Source organism: Montipora foliosa, chromosome 14 (assembly GCF_036669935.1).
Source record: "Montipora foliosa isolate CH-2021 chromosome 14, ASM3666993v2, whole genome shotgun sequence".
NCBI classification, from domain to species: domain Eukaryota; kingdom Metazoa; phylum Cnidaria; class Anthozoa; order Scleractinia; family Acroporidae; genus Montipora; species Montipora foliosa.
Genome location: NC_090882.1, coordinates 11,467,815 through 11,487,814, shown reverse-complemented (window position 1 = coordinate 11,487,814; position 20,000 = coordinate 11,467,815). Strand labels below are relative to the sequence as shown.

The following is a 20,000-nucleotide window of genomic DNA, read 5'->3' as shown; positions in this document are numbered from 1 at the left end:
GAGGAACGAAACCTACTTTACGTGCACAGTGTCTAGTGGCGGTATCGCTAATGCGGATTTCAAATTAAAATCTGGATTAACTACAATAGTTGCGACCAAGAAAGATGCTCATGGCGAGCATGCATCAAACACAAAGACCGCTGATACAAAGAACTTTATTGGTTACACGAACAAGGCGCTTGCTAGAACTAGTGGGTATTACGACGAGCAGGCTGACAGGTAGGTTTAGTATCCCGGATAGCGCATGCGAATAGAATCATCACCATTTTAAAGAGACAAATTTGAGGGTATAACCTGGCTTCATCTTTTAGTTGAGTGAATGTTCAGTGTTTTCTAACCCTTTGTGTATCGCTATACAAACTACATGCTTACATTTAATAATTAGTCCACTTTGAGGTGACTAACTAATTTAGATTATTCATTATGACAAAGGCGACTGGGAACTAATTTTCTTTGGTGTTCTTTAATTTTCAATGCATGGTAGAAGAAATCATTTAAGTAAATGTATAAATAGCCTTCTGCTGCGTCAGTTATGTCCATGCTGAACAGAAATGTTGCCAACTTTATTTTCACTAATTATTTTGCTAGAAGAACACTGAGCTTTTCTCTGTTTGCTGGGTATCTGGTCCCCTTTGTTTAACAGAAGGCCTGACAACTTTAAGTCCCACAGCTCCAATATTACACGTTATTATAGTTATCCAGCACAAGTTATGCTTTGGGTCTAACTCTACTCCAGTTTTTAACGTATAACTATTGATGTTTGCACATTGTAGATTGATCTTGTTTTGGGAAGACTCGGATAGCGGAAGGGACTTTCTACAAACAGCATCTATTCTTGTGACACGTACGGAATATATTCGGGACGTTAAGTCATACAGCTGCCTAGGAACAAAGCAAGTAAGATCACCAGCAGCAGTATACTTCCCCAAAAATCACAATCATCACCTTCTGTGGCAGGAGCCCAGTTCCCGTTCTTGGGCGATCGGTGGAGAGCTCCTTCAAGGTTAGAGATTTACATCATTCCCTTCAAATTTAATTGAATTTTTCGCCATAGATGACTAGGGACGTCATCTTTATCAATATTTTCATATTTTATAGAAGTTCCCACAAACATTTTTCTACTTAAAGTTTTTTTGGCACTTTGGAAATTAAGGTGGCTCAAACCAGTTTCAACACTTGAAAGAAACGTTCTTATCAAAAGGATTGACACTACAGCACTTTATCACTTAACAGCAATGTTATGGTACCATATCAAAAACCAATTATTGCTGAACAAGATTCGGTCATTTTTGGAGACGTAAAAAGTTAGTTAAGCCCTGCAAAAACACCCCATATTTTGGCTTTAACTGTTCATATCTCAGAAACAAACTCGGTGACCCCGATTTTTTTTCTGAAATGCAATTAGCATGCCAAAATGAAACTTTCTGCAAAGTTTTAAAAAAATCTGTGGAGAGGATTCAGAGCCACCTTATAAAATTGAAAATTTACGATAGCTCTGAATCCGCTCCACAGAATTATTTTAAACTTTGCGGAGAGTTTTATTTTGTGCCACAAAAGATTGGGGTCACCGAGTTCGTTTTTCAAATATGAGCAGCTAAAGCCGAACTATAGGGTGTTTTTGCAAGTCTTTCCTGTTGCCATGGTAACTTGTTACTTCACAAAAATGACTGCATCTTGTTCAGCAATAATTGATGTTTCACATGGTACCATAACATTGGTGCTACGTGATAAAGTGACTTCAACGTCTGTTTCGACTGTCCTCTGATCCGTGTAGCTGTAGCTTTTGATACCCATGAAAAGGAGCGCTTACAGAGGAAGGGCGGTAAAGGGCGCACCGTCGGCTTCCATTGATACCCGCTTCGTAGCTGAACGAACCACCGACGTTAAAAAAGTGACTTTAACAAAGCAAAAACAATGGCTTTGCGCTCCCCGCGCGCGCGTGCCTTATAATTTTGGTACAATGTTTTCGTCATCCTCAAACAACGATGTGAAATGCCCATATTTGAGTATATGTGGACAGCATGGGTACACGACGACAATTTTTCACTTTTCTCTCTGATCATATCATTTCCATTTACAACAATATTATTACAGGACGGAAAGCGCACACTTTAAATAAGAAACGAGCGGCAACAGTGAGAAATGATATTTTCCGCTGACACTTTTGTGATCGTTGACATCGTTGTTGGTTGTAACCTCTTACTAACCGAGTGCGAGGGCCGTACTGGGGAATATTGGTCTGGGGTCGTGGCAGTACGTCTTATTAAATAAGACGCTGAAACTATCAACCGACCTTTTGACTCACGGGGTCCTTTTTGCCTCTCAGGTAACCTGCGACTTCAAAATGGCCGAGAACAAAGTGATCCTAAGGTACTATACAACAGCAAGCTAGAGCAGACATTTGTTTCGTGGCATGAAGCTAATGTTGTATTGGCACGTCAGATTAAAACGGCAACGCAACCTCTGTGTAGTCCCATTTGTACCTCAGGGCAAAAATGTGCAGTGCAAGACACCTGCGTTTCAGTGAATGGAGGTGAGCTTTAACTTCGGTCAATTCTAAGTATAGTCCAGAATATCAATACTTATTTGCTCATTGCAAGAGGCTAGGATAGGTTTAATCAGGAGCCCATGAGTAGGAGCGTACAACTTCATTATATTCTTGTAACTTCGTTTTTACAGACCGAATTCTTTCTAGATTGATTTTTTCCCGCGAAACCAGACCTTTCCAGCCAATCACAAGTCTTGCTTGAAAATTGCTACCCACAGGATTGAGAATGGTCACTCGTGCGAGCAAATTTTATTTAAGAACTCGTCTATAAATAGATTAATCTGTGAAAATGCCGTCACATGGACCATAGTAGGCTCCTAGTTATGGGCTCCCGGTTTAATGACATCGATTAATGCTTGCAATTTCCATACACTTTCCATTTACTAGACTGATGCCGACAATCCATTTCTTAAATTAACTGTAGAAAAAGAGGTTTCTCCTGAATATTAAGGCAATTTTCACAATGTGATTTCACGCATAAGCTCTCACTTGTCTTTAAAACGAATTCGTAATTTCGAAAATGTTCTGTCTTTCAATGAATAGTTATTTTCGTCATTGTATTTGCAAGTACACTGGATGAAAATCGTTCAGTTTAACCACTGAAACAGGTAGTATTTGATGGTATCCATCCAAACCACCTTTCCACAACAGTGAAACTGCATGAATTAAACCGATCTCTTAAAAGTTTGAAGATTAAAACAAAAAGGATTTCGAAGAGTTTAGAGACTCGAGTGGGTACTTTTGACCTTACGCTCTCTCTGATACTCTGTAAACCAAGGAGGAAAAATGTTGTAATTCCCTGATTTTAAAAGTATTTAATTAAGCTTATTCCTTGAACACAACCATCGTTTTGAAATCAGTACGTAGACCTAAACACTCCAGATCTTTGGCAAAATACCGAAATGTCGTTGGTCTTTGAATTAATGTCTATCATCTTCTTAGTTCTATATCTCATACCTTTCATTTTCCTTACGTGAACTCAGTCCCATTAGGGTTGGGAATGTACATTGAGTATAACGATAGGAAGTGTCACGAGAGGTTTCGGCGGTTTTTCAATGTTATCATTATCTTCGCACCACCCCCTTTCTTCATTGAAATTTCATCCCAATGAAGATGACAATTCCAGATCAGTTTCTTTGCTTAGCTTTTCAACTGGAATTTCAAATTCATTTTTGTTCGTATAAATAGATTCCTGTGCAGTGAACAAAGGAGGATGCAGTCACTTGTGTGAATCATTAGGTCACTGGAAAGTTCGGTGCTCCTGCTCTACGTTAATGCAACTGAGGGAAGACGGAAAAAACTGCCAAGACAGTAAGTTACTATTCGGGTTTATAAAGGGAAATTAAGTTCCTTGACCAAATTAAAGAAAGAGGAATCCCTTAGAAAGGGCCATCAAATAATGATTATTCCCTTCGATTTTTATAGAGACCGAGACTTTGGACTTTTCACACGATAATGTTTAAGGCTGAATAGCTGGTTGGGTCGTGCACAAATGAAATCAAATCAAATTACATATCAAATCTTATTGATTTTTGAGGAGACGGGAAAACCGGAGTACTCGGAAAAAACCTCTCGGAGCAGAGTAGAGAACCAACGACGTCAACCCACATATGACACCGAGTCTGGGAATCAAACCCAGGCCACATTGGTGAGGGGGCGAGTTCTCTCACCACTGCGCCATCCCTGCCCCCACGTGACTAGTTTTGAGTGACGCCATGGGTGTACTGGAATTCGTTCATTTTTTTACCCTTGCTCAACAACAGAGTAACCACTCCTTAAACGCCAGTAAATTGGTATTACTCTACGACTTCAATCAATAATTTTTTGGCTCGGTACCTCTTCTACAGCATTGTAAGACCACACGATTCACTATTGACCACACGATAGATATTGAGTACGTGAGCCAATTTATCTGTTTGCAGTACCTGGATAGTATTTTAGGGGTTCTACTTAACTCGTAATGTTAAGGTACAGTCGGTTTGGTCTCTCCCCAGTCCCTGCCTGTCATGGCATGACACCTGCAAAGGATCCAGACACCGGACGAGAATATTCATGTAGGAGAGGAAGAGCCTCAAGAAAGTGTCCACCTTACACATATTGTCATATTTCACCTGATGATAAATTTGCAAAGTGTTGTCCATGTAAGTCAAATGCCGGGAGAGATTTACTCTTTTTTTCACGACAAATATAATGTCTTTTTTATCCATTTACTGTGGCCTTAATTTGCATTCCATTTTTCCTATTTTATGTAAAATTCTTGTTTTATTTACTCGAAAACAAAAACTTTACTCCAAGAACAATGGATAAACATGCACAACGTTCGTCTTCCCCTACTGTTCAGGTATGTCGTAAACCGACTATACTTTGAAAAGAAACGTAGTACTAATAATAGCCCAACATTAATACATCTTGTTCACGGTTATGGTTAGGGTTAGTCTGTTTTAGGGTTACTAAACGACCCCACAACACCTCGTATACAATCCAAACAAAATTTAATGGGAGATCGTAAATCTATAGGAATCTTGAGGAAAATTCAGCAGCTCTGATATAAAGCAATCGAAAAATGGCTAAAATGATGGACAAACATTATTCATTTTTCCGTTCTGAATAAATGTTAAACGGTGCTGATTTTCGAATTCCCGAAAATAAGTGCTCCTGGTATGAAATGTATATGTTGTCCGTAAAATCCGTTCTCAGGTTAAATTCGTTTTTACCTAGGTTAAATGGTGATCCTCGTTTTACCTAGGTTGAATATGCACGCCCCTACCCTTAAAAGAATCGAAAACACCTATACCTTCCCTCAAGCTCTGTCTTACGCATCTCAACACGTCTTCATTGTATCGATTCTGTATTCATACTCTTAACTTTACCCTTTAGCCTCAACATTACAACATCATAGTGAGGGAACAAAGAACTGTACTACGCTCTTATCGGTACTCGCACTCGGACCCTCCAGATCTGTAGACAAAACTTCACTATAACGATGAACGTGCTCAGCATTACTTACTTTTGCCCTATAATATGTCAATTGGTATCCATGAATAATAACCAAAACCATTCCTAACCTGACCGTAATATTTAGGTTCCAAAAATGTTTCTTCAATTCATTTGAGTGCATATCTTCAACCTTTGAAAAAAAGAGGATCACCAATTTAACCAAGGTAAAAACGGATTCAACCTGAGAACGGATTTTATCGGCAACATATACACCTGTGAGGCTTGAGAGCGAGATTTTTATGTAATGCTTATAGTGCATCTCTACTGATTTTGTACAACAGCAACTCTGCCAAGCTACTCTGTGTTGGTAGCAACTATGACTTCAATATGGCAGCTTTCTATGGACACGAAACAGGATATAGCCACTTTCAAAAAGGTTGAGATTGGTGATGCTTCAATGCTCGTTGCTGTGGATTACAATCCTGTAGACAAGCGTGTGTATTGGAGTGATGTGGACGCCACACAAATCAAACGCATGTTTCTAAATGGAGTTGGAGGAGTACAAACGATATTATGGTAAGTTACGACGTTTTATAAGTCAGTTGGGTTTCACAATGGAGATCAAATCTCAAACTCAAAAGTGGACACTAGAGAGTTTGCGTGGAAGAAGGGGTCACTTCAGTTCCGTTTAAATTCCAGACATGCTCAATACATCTAGTCAGAGGACAAAGCCTAAAAGGTAACAGAATAACGAACGCAGTTGACTAAAAAGATAAGGGGATCGTGTCGTGTAGCCTGTATGTTACAATTGCATCTTACCTGCTCGATAACCCTTTTTCAGAATTGTTATTTGCCTCCGTTTTAGAGCGAGTCCTGGTGCGAAACCATTCAAATGAAAATGAGTTGCGCATTTTCATGCGGATCAGGTTTCGCACTACGACTCACTTCAAAAGAGAGGCAAAAAACGCAACTGGGAAAATGACCAAACACATGATTCGTACCTCAATTTAACCTGTTGTCTGAGCATCAAAATATGAGTGAACTCGGAGACCCAGACATAGTAATTCTAGATATTTGCCAGAATGGAAATAGTTTTGACGGAAACCTTTGAAACTTGTCTCATAACGCGTTAAAGTAGAAGTAATATTGTTGTGATGTTTTAACAATACAGGAAAGATATCGGTGTAGTGGACGGGCTGACTATTGACAGTGAAGATGACTATATTTACTGGACTGATGTTTCAAATGGATATATTGAGCGTGCAAACTTAGATGGACGTAGTCGGGAAGTAATACTTTCAGGCTTGGACAAACCAAGAGCAATCATTCTTTACAAAGAAACAAGGTGTGTTGACCATGAGCTAAGTTTAATCTTTGATGTACTAAAATGGAAAAAAGCTGGGTTCTAAACCTCGTGATCAGCCACTCATATGATCTGCTCTCAAGTATTATGGGTCTTCTCTCTTTGTTGCCTGCAGTCGGTTAACGATAAAAGGGCTCAGTTCCAATAAGAAACTCATTAAAATGTCTGAGTTTCTATTGGATTGTGCGTGATTTATAATTCCACTCAGTATGGCTACAAAGCTACAAACAAGGAAACATTTCAGAATCACCGGTTTCTCCCGAGTTTTGTCCAGAGGTTCGTCGTGAAAGACAACACAATCTATGGACCAACAATTGCAATATGCCACTTAACATGCAACACGTTTAATTCCGACTAAACACATAACTCACAGTCAACCTATTTTTCAACAACAAGGAGGATTCGGGTATAACTGTAACATCCTCTAAGAAGCTAGGTGGAATCACTATCTACCACTGTGTTGCAGTCTTTCAATCTAAATATTCAACGATGTTAATTTCATAAGAATCCAATTTTCGTTTTGCTTAACACGGGTACGAATTAAATTCAGACGAAAACCTAGAAGCGCTGTTTTACGGTATTTTAGTTGTAATCCATTGACTGAAAAACGTGCAGCAATCTTGAACAAAAAGGAGTTATCACGTTGTCGAAATTTATAAACCATCTGTTCCCAATTTTCATTGACTTTAGATCAATATATTGGACAGTTTGGGGAACAACTCCAAAGATTGAACAAGCAAACCTCAACGGAATGGATAGAAAAACAATAATTGAAGGAGAACTAAAGTGGCCGAATGGATTAGTTATCGACTCAGCTACGCGAAGACTTTTCTGGGCAGACGCTGCTCTCGACAAAATAGAAACCTCTGATTTGCGGGTAAGTCAAACTCATTGGTCAATAGCTTTGTTTGGATAGAACTAACAAAACTGGATATTCATATGAACTTATTAACTGAGTGGAAGGAAGGCGCAACGGGACATCCCAAAGGGACTTGCTGGTTCGATGGTATATTGAGATGCAAATCCGCTTCCTCTTGACGTGTTTGCATATCAGAGGGGCTACTTAACTTCGTTTCCAAACCTAAATTCGATTCCCGCGGCTCAGCATCATTTGTTCTTTAAGAAAGGTTTTAGGGCTAGGGTTAGACCCCAGGAATATTGCAATTGTTTAGAACCCAGGGTTGGTTAACCCTAACCCTATTTTTTGTAATTTTTTACACGACTCCTAGAAAGACCATTTTTATGATAAGATTTCGTGTCTAAATAAAGATTGATGATGATGATGAGTGAGCCAAAAAGTGGACTGTATATAGCTACAGTGTATTTTAAAGTAGAGTTTTTGCCATTTAAATGTGTAGAGTATTTTTTACTATGATTATTTAATTTTTCCACAAATTACAATAGGGCAAATTTATTAGGGTTGTAAAGAATGCGTGTAATTAGTAATTCGTTTGTAAGGTAGTATTTCCCTGACATATATATTGTCCTAAGAATTCTTAAAGTTGTTATAATAATAGAAAAAACTTCCAGTTCATAGGATTTTCATTATTATTATTATTATTATTATTATTATTATTATTATTATTATTATTATTATTATTATTATTATTATTATACCGTTCAGCCTCCAAATCCTAACACAGTCGGACGGTTTGATGGAAAATATTTGAGCAATTAGCTTGGAGAGTGTAATTCCAACGATTCTAATGTCTTCCTTTTAAGGGTAAAGGACGGCGTGTGCTGCTTAGTACTCCGCATGTGCATCATCCATACTCTCTCGCAATCCTGAACAACAGGTAATTACCCAAAACAATTTACTTGACACATTCAATAGTCCGCTGTTAACGGTGATCAGGAGTCCATGGACTCTTGCTGTGATCAAATACTTTGAACAATTGCAATCTGCTGTTCCTCATACCCAGGTTGTTCTGGAGTGACTGGGAGACCTCTGGGATTCATTCAGCAGACAAAGAGACTGGTGACAATGTAGTGACTATAGCCCAAAGACTTAAGCGTCCATCAGGGTTTGTAGTATTCAAAGACAACCCAAAAGGTTTGTAAGTAGAAAGTAAAGAAGTACGGTATTGAAATCCTTACGACCGTGAAGGAAACCTACGCCACCGAGTGATTTTCCTATTTCATGCCCACACCTTTAAACATTGCACCTACGTACCTAATGCTCTTGCTCAATGCGAGAAATTCGATCGTGTTCAGGGAGTTAACTTAAGAGCGATCTTTGAAACGTAGCAAGTTTTGTCCAAAATGATTAGTTTTGCAACAGAACCTGACATTTTATTTTAGTCAGAGTGAATGAAATTAAACGATAGTCGAAACCATCGAACCGGAAGGACCTGAAGCACTGCTGTGAGCATCATTTAAAGATCTCTGGTTATAGTATCACAAATTCACCTTATCATAGCGTAGATATACTCTCAGCAGAATATCGTTAAAATGTTGGCCACGTTCTGTAAAACTGAACAATTGTAAAACGCCGGAAAGTGAGTATGATATGAAGAGGAGGGTGAGAAGACTTGCATAATCCCTCGCGTTCATGATTTTGTTTACGCAGTGGTAAAACACTCACCACGTCACGGTCCTGAGCTCGTCATTCATATGAGTTGAGTTTGTTGATTTAATATTTTGCTCCCAATAGTAATGCATTTAAACCTTCTGGGTTATCATCCACGGTTACGATTTTAATAAAGTTGAGATAAGAGCTGTCGTCAGCGACGATTTCTTAGGGAGCAATAACAGCACAACCCATAACGTTTAGAGAACTCTTTGTCATTTGTAGATTGCTTCCCATGGATTTTCTTTGGTTATTCCGGTTAATTTGACATGAGTTGTTCCAATTTTACTTCATTTTTGTAGTTTCCTTAATTGGTACTTCAACGGTCAATTATTTGTTAGAATTACTTCAGCCTATCAATACTTCTCATTAAATCTTAAAAATTTCCTTAATTCTTTTTTTAGTTCGCTGTCGAGACCCTGGTCACCCAACAAAGGGCAACAGGAACCCCGGCCCTGATGAGAGCAACGATTACCCCCAAGGCAAAGTTATACGTTTCACCTGCTATCCTCAGTATAAACTGTTTGGGTCAGTGACGAGCATATGTCAGACTAGCGGGAGTTGGAGTAACAAGGTTCCCGAATGTCTAGGTAAATGTAACAATGTTCTGTGCGTTGTAACAATACTTTTTTAAACAGCGTTATTGGGAATTAGACCATAGTAAGAGAGAATAAAAACGAAGAGTAAGAAAAGTAAACATATTCCAAGAAGAGCGAGCGGCAGGGCCAGTAGACGACTTTTATAAGTGTTATCTCCAAACCACGTTGTCATAATCCATCTCTTGCTCGTCGTCGCACAAGCTTTTACTTGTCGAGATGGGCGACCACATTTGTAAGGCATCATGGGAAGGCTGAGAGTTGACTAAAGTCAAGTTAATTGAACACCCAGTTTTGGCGTCAGTTACATGGAAATGAGAATGGGTTCGTCTCAGAAGTCCTTACAAGTTGTTTGCTTTCGATACTACATGATTAGAGGGGATATTTCAAGAACGGTCTGATTTCTGTAGTGCCAAGATGATTTTCTTCAACTTAACACGAACAGGATTTTCCGCCCCGAAAGGAAAAGGATAACTATCTTTACCTGGTTTTACATACCGGTCACCATTTCTTCGCTAACCACTCCTTTGCTAATGGCTATATAACCAATCTCGAACTCTCTTATGCTATATCACCTCACCAACTTCATTCAGATCTAGACTTGAAATGCGTTTCAACTGCTGCAAGTGTTATTCTATGCACATTAACCTCAGAAATTTTCCAGTCATCACCACTTATCTCCTGAATGGCCAGGCTCTTGAGGTGATTGATTCACACCCTTATATTATTATTATTATTATTATTATTATTATTATTATTATTATTATTATTATCTGTTTTATTGAATAGCTTTTCAGTTTACAATTTGTTTTGAAACTTGCTGCGGACAGTTTCTAGGCAACAGTTCCTGGACCAAAAAAAATGTGTGTTTCATTGTCTTAAACCGTAGAATTTTCTGGTGATTTCACAGTTCTGTGATATAATCCACTTCTGACAGTTGGTTAGCACTTTGTTAACATCTTTCTTGTGGGCTAGATCAGAGAGTTCTTTCTTTATGGTGGTGTTGAAATCTTCCAGGAAGTTAAACATGATATTGGTTTGCTTGATCTCGTAGTCGGGATAGAGTTTTCGGAGACCCAGTCTTAAATCCAGATACTTTCTCTTCTTATAATCGTTTTTATCGTTGATCTGTCCGATATTACATACAGTTCCTTCCACTAGGATGATAACCTTTTTCTTCTTATCAAAGATCGTCATGTCTGGTTTGTTTGCTCCATTCTCTGGCGCCTTATCTCTATATATAGGCATGTCCGAGAGAATTTTAGCTTCGTTGTTTTCCGTGCTTGCTTTCGGGATCGCTTGTTTATACCACGCTTTGGAGTGTCGTCGTTTTCCATGTTATATACTGATAATAAGAGATGGTAAATCGGCCTAACATTCTATCGTGTCTCGCCTTGTAGATTGTCTGGGCAATAGCAGAGCAGCCGCATAATAGATGTGGGACGGTTTCTTCAGCACTGTGACATGTGCACACTAAATCTAAGCCTTGTTCTTTTTGTTTCTTTACCCTGTAAACCTTTGTAGGGACGAGCTGTTGTAGAATACTGGTGTGTACACTTAGTACGACGTCCGGTATGTTTTTCCACTTCATGATTGGGTTGAAGTTGTGTTAAGAGATGTCGTAATCTTTCCAGCGTTGAGTGACAGTTGCCCAGTCATAGTTGTTCGGAGACTTTTTGTTTGTACTTTGTGTCTGTTGCCTCTTTAAGGGTTTGCTGAATGTACTTTGGACTACTGATCTTGAACACAGTTTCCTTCCCACCCATTGTTACTGAGGTGGATTTGTGCTGTTCGTCGAATGTCACATCTACGTTTAATTGCTGGGCGTAAGTCTTGGCATCTTTTATCACTGATCTACTCTTTTTTGCTTCCTTGACGTCCTGAAAGGTTCTCACTACTTCTATATGGGGATCTTTACTGGTCGTGGTGTAGTGTACGGTCTTTATCTTCGTAACTTTATACTGTATCTCTATTTCTTTTAAGCCTCTCACGCCTAAATCTGGTGATAGGTATAAGGTCGGGTTCGACTTCTTCTTCTTCTTCTTCTTCTTCTTCTTCTTCTTATCATTATTATTATTATTATTATTGTTTCATCCAACTTTTGTCTTAATAAACTTTGTGACTACTATACGTCGTCATAAACAAGAGCGAGAGATTCTCGATTTTCTTTCTCGCATCATTCATCATTGTACTTGCGAGAGTAAGGGCAAGCTGTCATCTTACCCTTGTACGTCCCTCTCTTGAGGCTTTTTTTGCTTGAGCGTGAGATCCTCATATCCAGTCTGCGCAACATGTTTAACTTGGAAAAAGTTCAGCGGAGAGCTGCCCGCTTTGTCTTCCGGGATTACCCTGTTGATTACCCCTGTGATTCAAGCGTTTCTTGAATGTTGAGTGCCCTGGATTGGCCATTACCCTGTGAGCGACGTGAACTGTCAACGACGTAATTTTATATTTAAGGCCTTTTAGAATCTTAATGGCATAGATTGATCAAAGTATGTATCTCTCTCTTAATCTCAAAGAAGACTCTCCCCAGGACATGAGACTTGATCACCTTTCTGAGCGTAATGATATGTTATTTTTTTTTTGTCACACAGACTATTCCCACATGGAATAGTCTCTCTCCGGAGATAGTACACGATGTGAGCCATCCAGCATCCCCTTGCGATAAGGTTAATGCGTGGCGTAAGAGCTGATCTGTCGAACCTAAACTAATTTAAGTAGATCTTTACTATTACTTTTTGTCTGTTTGTTTACTTTCTCGGTTGTGACATGTAATAAGCGTTACCGATTGATAAAACGGACACAGAGAAACAGAAAACCATCTCATCCGATCCTGAATTGGGGTAATGTCGGTTGTTTCTCAAATTATTCTTTGCTGTAGCTGATGTAAATTGCTTGATCCCGAGCTTACACTAACAAACTTACAATTTTCTTCTGTATTAAATGTTCTCATCGGTGATTTATAAAATCAAGGATTTTCGTTTTGATCATGTTCCGATAAAAGCATGAAAACGATATATTGACATTAATAAATATCACTGTTCTCTTATTAACAGCCCCACCGAGATTAAGTAGCATCCCAAGCAACGAAACCGTAAGAGTAGGAGGAAATATAAGCTTACCGTGTTCTTCTTCGAGTCCGGACACAACAATTACATGGTATAAAGATGGGAAAGTTGTGACTGAAGACCGCTTTTCAATTGGAGAGGAAGGCCTATCAGTTGAAACTGTGTATGTTGAGGACAGAGGTTGGTATGTATGTAACGCTACCAACAAAGCAGGAACAAAATTAGCTCGAGCTTACGTTCATGTCGTTGGATTCGGCGGAGTTGAAGGTAAGTGATAAAGAAACTGATAAGAGGTGTCTTTGGAAATGTGTTGAATAAACGAATTGTCTTTTTTGCAAACTCTGATTGAGTATTTATGAAGAAAATGAACAATACTCCTGTTTCTGCTTGGAAATATAGGGCATCGCTTCAGCAATGTGAATGATACGATTTTGAAGTTCAAGCAATCTGGTAACTACCAATTTTGTTTAAAGCTATTTCCCTTTACTAAGAAACCTTGGAAATGTTGACAGGAATGTAAATAGTGCTCTTTTGCTCTATCTTTCTAGATTGTGGTAAACGCCATTTCCAAGCACGCGCAAGAATAATTGGTGGCATTAAAGTGGTAACTGCAGGCGCATACCCTTGGCAAGTGAGTCTGAGGAATGACATGACCAAAAAGCATTTTTGTGGAGGATCATTGATAGCTGAGCAATGGGTAGTTACCGCTGCTCACTGTTTTGCCCGAGGTGTGTACTTCCCATACTTCAATTGAGAAAGTAATGAATTCCCTTCAGTTTCTTCCCTTTCAGTGTTAGATTTTGATAACGCTTCAGTGAGTCATTGGATTATGCATTCAGCGGAATCTGATAATTTCTTTTCTTAGTCCGCAAAGTTGTACGGAGGTGACCGATTTTAGTGTCCCGTTAGTGTTCAGTAAGTCGTGTTATCAAATTCCTACCGGTGTCACCAATGCAAGTGACCTGACAGTGATTCATCTTACTGTTGAATTTTACAGTAACCCCAACAATAATAACAACAGTCCTTTTCAAGACGATTTTCCGGCACCGGGACTTTCTTACTTTATCAAGGTCTCATTTGACTTCTGAGTTCGCCTCATTTATGATTATTATTTTATTAGGTTATAAAATCTTAATCTGTACTTCAGACTTAGTTTCTGTTTGGTTCGCTAAATCTGAAATAGTTGACAAAAAAACCCTCTTCAATCTATGTAAACGCGAAATAATGGAAAAGTGCTCTGGAAAGGTTTACTGTCCGACTACTTTTCCACAATTTTAACGTAGCAAGCGATTCCCTAAATTGTTGAAGTTAAGTTAATTTGGATTGCCAACTCAGCCTTTGCCTGAATACCATTTGCGTAAAAACTATTTTCTTTCACTTTTGTCCTTTTTTGCATCTTGTCTCAGCCGCTTCAGATTTGAACATGGAGGTTGTTCTTGGGAAACGATTCATGCACAAATCAGAACCTGGAAAAGAGCAGGTCATACAACCAGATCAAATCTATATTCATTCCCAGTACTCGGACAACTTTGACTATGACGTAGCGTTAATTCATCTCAGCAGTCCTGTTATTTACACTTCTTATATAAAACCGATTTGCCTCCCGCTGCATGAAACTGCTGATGCCGATGAGACTCTGCTGAGACCAGGGAACATGGCTGTAGTTACTGGTAAGAATAACGTCCACGTACTGTAACTATGCAACAATGATAGCTATGATGAAAGGAACTAATTTTTAATGATGAACAAACGGGGTTAATAAGGCTTGCCAGCGGGCGGTGTCATCCGAAATGGCGATGATGGCCAAAGTAACCAAACCATGTTTTTCAAGTAATGACGTCTTTTTCAAGTAAACTCCTCCTTTTCGTCATGTAGCTAAGGTGGTCATATTAGTTGTTTGACTTTATGCAAAGCCGATTTTTTTCATAATCTGTTGTCTTCAAGGGCTTATTACTGTATCTTCAGTGTGAGAGTCCCTTATTTTTATTTAACCGCTTTTCCACATTTAATAAACATACTGATGTCAATTACCCTGCGAGCAGTCTCTTTCGATCTTCCTAGATAAGTCTTCCCAACTTATCCAGGAAGATCGAAAGAGACTCTGCTCGCAGGTTAGATGTCAATTTGCTTGTAAAGGAAACAGGGTGACAGCAAGCATTGTCAATTACTGCAGCCCTAACTAAGTTGTAACATAAAAAAAAATTAAAAAGTCTGTACTCCATACCCAGGTGAAAGCCTAGTGGACAAGTATGAAGGAGAACGCTGAACATAAAAAATGATTTTATGCGCATCTTTTTTAGGTTGGGGAAGGAAAAGTGAAAGCTCTAAACGCTTAACCGCTAAAAGGCTGTACGAAGCAGGAGTGCCAATCGTAAATCAAACTGTATGTGAACAATCGCACTCAAAATATATAGTGACCTCCAACATGTTCTGCGCTGGTTACAAAGATGGAAGAGCTGACGCCTGCCAAGGGGACTCGGGAGGACCGTTGGCCATTGAGAACAGTCAGACCCCGAGTGATGATGATGAACGCTGGGTTTTGGCGGGAATCATTTCTTGGGGTGACGGCTGCGGAAGAGACGAAAAGTTTGGTGTGTATACGCGAGTGAGTGCTGTTGTTGCTTGGATCATTGAGACGATAAACTTTTCAGATTAAATTCGATAAATTGCTAAATCACTAAATTGTGTATTGCTTTTTCAATGTTTTTAGAAACCATTAAAGGGCACTTTAATTAGGGAAAAAGTTTATGGATAGTTTATATTAAATGACTGCCAATAATTGATTTAGGTCGATGACGTAAAAAGTGGTCGCTAAGTCTTTTGAACCAATTGCAAAGGACTCAGCAAACCCGCTTGAGCTAAGAATTTAGCTGCCGTGTTATGACACAAATTCAGTTCGGAAACCATTATTGAATCCGCGAGTTATTCACAATTTTAATGATTCAGCGACGACAACTAACTGAGTTACCAGGCCTCAAACTGACGTGGCCTAAAGCAAAGTAAAAAACGAAACTTAAGCCAAACCGAAAGTAGCCCAAGTTTACAACGTAACTCGGTGCAATTTTGATGCGCTTTGACGTATCCCTGAGCAAAATAGTGGGTTCACTATCCAAGAGCAAAATTTTGATCGCACATTTTCATATTGGCTAAATACAATGGAACGACTAGATCTGGTGACGCCAACAATCACATTACCGCTGGCCGCCGTTTTAAACAGGAGTCAACTATTTACTAACAAATGTTCGATTCAGGCTAACGCCTCTTCCTTCTCTCTGCTCCATGGTTTTCTGTAATCTGGTGCACTCCGATAACTTCCTCTGCTCCATAGCGAACATTTCGTTTGATATATTGGGGGTCAAAATTAACCCTGCAAATAAAATTGATGTTTTCCTTTACTTGAAAACAAACCACAGAAATGGTCTGTGGGTTTATTTTTCGAGTGGGAGTGGTTGGGGTCCGATATTAAACATAATTGTAGTAAGAGTCAACTACGTCATATAGCGTCTGAAATCACGCAACCATCGACACATAATTGTCAATAATGAAAATGTATTGTATTTTAAATAATACCGAAAGTATACTATATAGTATATATTAACCCTAAACCCTAACCTCAATAGACTGGTTGGGTCTCACTTTCGCGTGCGATTGATTCATACATACCCATACAAGGCCTTATTGGCCATTACGTAATGGTATACATATGTAATACAATCCTTCTATTTCTTAATAAACGGCAAAAGAAGAATAGTAATCGCTGAAAGAAAAAAGACAAGGACAAACAACAACATGAATGCTCTGTCCACAATGGCGGCTGCCACCCTGCACTCTGCAGCTCGTTTTTCAGAATCTTTATGATCCTTCACAACTGAAGTGATTAGCTGTAATTCAGAGGACAAAGGATCACATCTGTTGTTCCTTTTCCTTAGTTCACGCTCTGTTGTGTCATCATGCGAGTTCATAACATCAGACACGGAAATATTCCCGGTATCCAGGGAGAACAGATTCATATCATTTGCTTGTACAATTGTTGGCGTTCCGTCAGCACCTTTCCCTTTGTTTTCCGGTACAGTGTACATGGAAATGTCACTATCTCGTTTAGCCCTTTCTTTAAGCTTTTTTAGAAATCCAAAGGGGTTTTCCATGCAAGATTTATTTTCGCAGTGATCCTTTTGGCCATTAATGCTGGTGTCGACACACAGTAAAGGAGCAATACGATGGAAGAGCAATTTCCGTAAGCCTGGTGACAAACCACTTCCGTACAAGTAACTGTAGTAAACCTTCAAACTGATTCCGGTCGCAACTAGAGCAAGAGCGACCTCGATTATAGAACTGGTGAAGAACATGCCTATCACAGGAACAGCCTCAGATGTAGGTGGTATGCTCTCTGCAACAAGCAGCAGAAATACAGTCATGCTCAACAGCACGGTGATCACAAACGATATTCTCTCGCCACACTCTACGGGGATGTAGAACGAAAAGAAAGCAAGAAGAGCTATGAGAAAGTTTGGAACTACTAAATTGTACGTGTAGAAAAGAGAGCGCCTTTGAAGGTTAATGACAAAGGTGATATCAGGGTATCGCTCATTGGGGCAACAGTCGTACGTGATTGTGTTTTTCTCGATTTCAATCGATGTCACTTTCCATTCACCATTGTCCACTCTGTCCTTGGCAACCGGGGCATTTTCTTGCTTTCGAAACAAATCAAGCTGCTTAGAATGAAACAGCCAGGACCCAAACTTGAGTTCACACCTCTGTTCATCATACGGAAAATCAAGGACGTCAAAATGACAAGATGTCTTAAACACGAACGGGGCGGCCCAGTAGCAGTAACCATCGTTGTGTACACGAACGCGTGTCTTAACGTTGTCCATCCTACCGTCAAACTCTTCAAAAACGCTAAAATTAGAAGAAAAAACAAGTTCAGATGTATAACAAGGAAACAGCTTTCAAGCCACTGAAACAGTGTCTTGCGAATCAAAAGGGAGCTCGCGCAACGCCAACTAAATGCTCTGTCTTGAGAACTGCAATTCTTCAGTTTTGTTCACCTTGCAAAGAACAGGCGAAGTATTCTTAAACTAAATTGGTAAGAACAGTCTTGAAGCAAACACAGAGAATAAACGATTCACTGTTGATTTCTTACGCTGCCACGAAAACCTAAGATTTGCTAATTTGAAGTGTCGTTTAGCAGAATACGGCAATTCTTGCTTTATGGCATTGCAGCCGTTGCCGTAGAGTTCGTCGTTGCTTAAGGTCCCTAAAGAGGGCACCAACACCTCTATTTCCGGCCAGTCTTTTGTACTCGGGTCATAAACCAATTGAGAAGGTCCCGTTACGTCAATATAAACCGTGATAAAGTAAGATCGTTGTCATACTTCACAGTAATAGGACATTTGCATGATGACGCCATTTGACTACAAGTACCAGAATCCTTTAGGCCTCGCTTTTCTCATGTTAATTAGAGTTATTAGGGAGCTTAAGCATGCGCGTGTTTGAGACGCGGAAGGCAACCGGAAGTGAGCTGTTTTCCTTTTTAACTTGTCTTCACACAACCACATTTACATTTCCAAGTATCTTTTCTCCATTAGAGATGATTAGTATAAAAATCTGGGAGATGCCACTGTCCTAGCGCGCGAAATGTTCTCTTCCGGTTGCCGTCCGCGTCTCAAAAACGCGCGTGCTTAAGCTCCCTAATGTTATTTTTACCCCACTGGGAATACAAAATTTAAATATGAAAAGAAAAGCAAATTGAATTGTGGTAGTTGTAGTCAAATGACGCCATCGTGAAAATTGCCTATTAAAAAAAGAGGTGAAAACTCGCCCCATTTCATTTTTCTGGTTGTACCTTAATACGGCACGCAAAATAATCAATCCTAGCTCGTTTAGGATCTGAGAAAAGTAGATTGCCCTTTGGCATTCAGGAACAGCCCATTACTTTTAAGGAGGGAGGGGAGGGTAAATATTATTTTTAAAAAAGATTTTTGTGGCCTGAAAAGACAAAATAAAGTATTATTAAACGCGCCTAAATGCATGAAAGAGAAGTCAGATAAATCATCAAAAAATGTTACTTCCGTAGCTGAAATGAAGAGGCCAAAAAATGTTTCAATGTTAATATGTCCAGCTGACCATTTGAAAGTGGTCGCTTGTTCTCATGCAACCAGCGTAATGGCCACAAAATAAATGGGAATACCGGTATATTTTTTTCGAAATTAGCTTAAGTCTTAGTATTTTTGGTTCACTAGGTGCACTGTGAAAAACTCAGTTGGAAGCGAGGAGCCTTTAATGAAAAAAAAAGAAAAAAATTGCAGAGCCGTATCAATCTGAGAAACACTTGAACCAGCCTTACTGGTTTACTGCCCGCTATAAACGCTTTTACTTCGAAGAAAACACCGAGTTAAAAGGTCTCAGTCACCAAACGCTTCCGCTAGATACTAATAAAACGAAAGGAGTTTTATCTTTCAAGCGTTGTGTGAAGGACTACAGAAAAGCGCTGTTAAAATGCAAGCCGGACATTTAATTTTACTGACCCATCATTTGCTCATCCTAAATGCCCTTTTTACAAGGGCCTGGCCCTGTTAATAAATATCCCACTCACTTGTTGTAGAGGACAATGTCAGGCTGCCATATTTGCGAAGAATCAATTGTTATCTGCTTCAGTCCTCCAAAATCCGCTGGATTCCATTTCACCATTTGATTCGTCCATTCCTACCACGGACAAAGCAAAGTTAGTGGAGATTCAATAGAGAATATATATATATGAATAACATATATTTGATCTGCAGAGTTCAGAGGAGGGGTGTTAGAGAGATCAATGCAGTGAAATGAGCAACTTTAGTTGGAGGTCTGACAAAATTCAAGCTTGAACGGGATTGGAACACGTGATCGTGCGATTGACGTGCACACTGCTCTACTACCTGAA

General features: G+C 39.3%; 2 protein-coding genes across 7 annotated transcripts in view; one reads left to right on the top strand and one right to left on the bottom strand.

Annotated features, from left to right (window-relative positions):
* The window catches only part of LOC137985220 (uncharacterized), a 33,600-nt gene extending 17,776 nt beyond the window's left edge, over nt 1-15,824 (top strand). The window contains exons 7-22 of the mRNA XM_068832755.1: nt 1-219; nt 774-1,003; nt 2,327-2,533; nt 3,737-3,859; nt 4,543-4,689; nt 5,827-6,061; nt 6,657-6,830; nt 7,539-7,725; nt 8,571-8,644; nt 8,771-8,901; nt 9,822-10,007; nt 13,070-13,348; nt 13,481-13,531; nt 13,630-13,809; nt 14,488-14,751; nt 15,382-15,824. The exon at nt 1-219 is cut by the window's left edge and continues 148 nt beyond it. Coding sequence (XP_068688856.1) covers nt 1-219; nt 774-1,003; nt 2,327-2,533; nt 3,737-3,859; nt 4,543-4,689; nt 5,827-6,061; nt 6,657-6,830; nt 7,539-7,725; nt 8,571-8,644; nt 8,771-8,901; nt 9,822-10,007; nt 13,070-13,348; nt 13,481-13,531; nt 13,630-13,809; nt 14,488-14,751; nt 15,382-15,737 — 3,043 coding nt within the window. The 3' untranslated portion in view covers nt 15,738-15,824. The remainder of the gene's footprint in view (nt 220-773; nt 1,004-2,326; nt 2,534-3,736; nt 3,860-4,542; nt 4,690-5,826; nt 6,062-6,656; nt 6,831-7,538; nt 7,726-8,570; nt 8,645-8,770; nt 8,902-9,821; nt 10,008-13,069; nt 13,349-13,480; nt 13,532-13,629; nt 13,810-14,487; nt 14,752-15,381) is intronic.
* A 789-nt stretch (nt 15,825-16,613) lies between these two features.
* Nucleotides 16,614-20,000, bottom strand: part of LOC137985221 (neuronal acetylcholine receptor subunit alpha-10-like) — a 14,699-nt gene continuing 11,312 nt past the window's right edge. For all 6 annotated transcript variants that reach the window (XM_068832762.1, XM_068832761.1, XM_068832757.1 and 3 more), the window contains 2 exons: nt 19,677-19,786; nt 16,614-17,980 (listed from right to left, as the gene is read on the bottom strand). In XM_068832762.1, the coding sequence (XP_068688863.1) occupies nt 16,801-17,980; nt 19,677-19,786 (1,290 nt within the window). In that variant the 3' untranslated portion in view covers nt 16,614-16,800. The remainder of the gene's footprint in view (nt 17,981-19,676; nt 19,787-20,000) is intronic.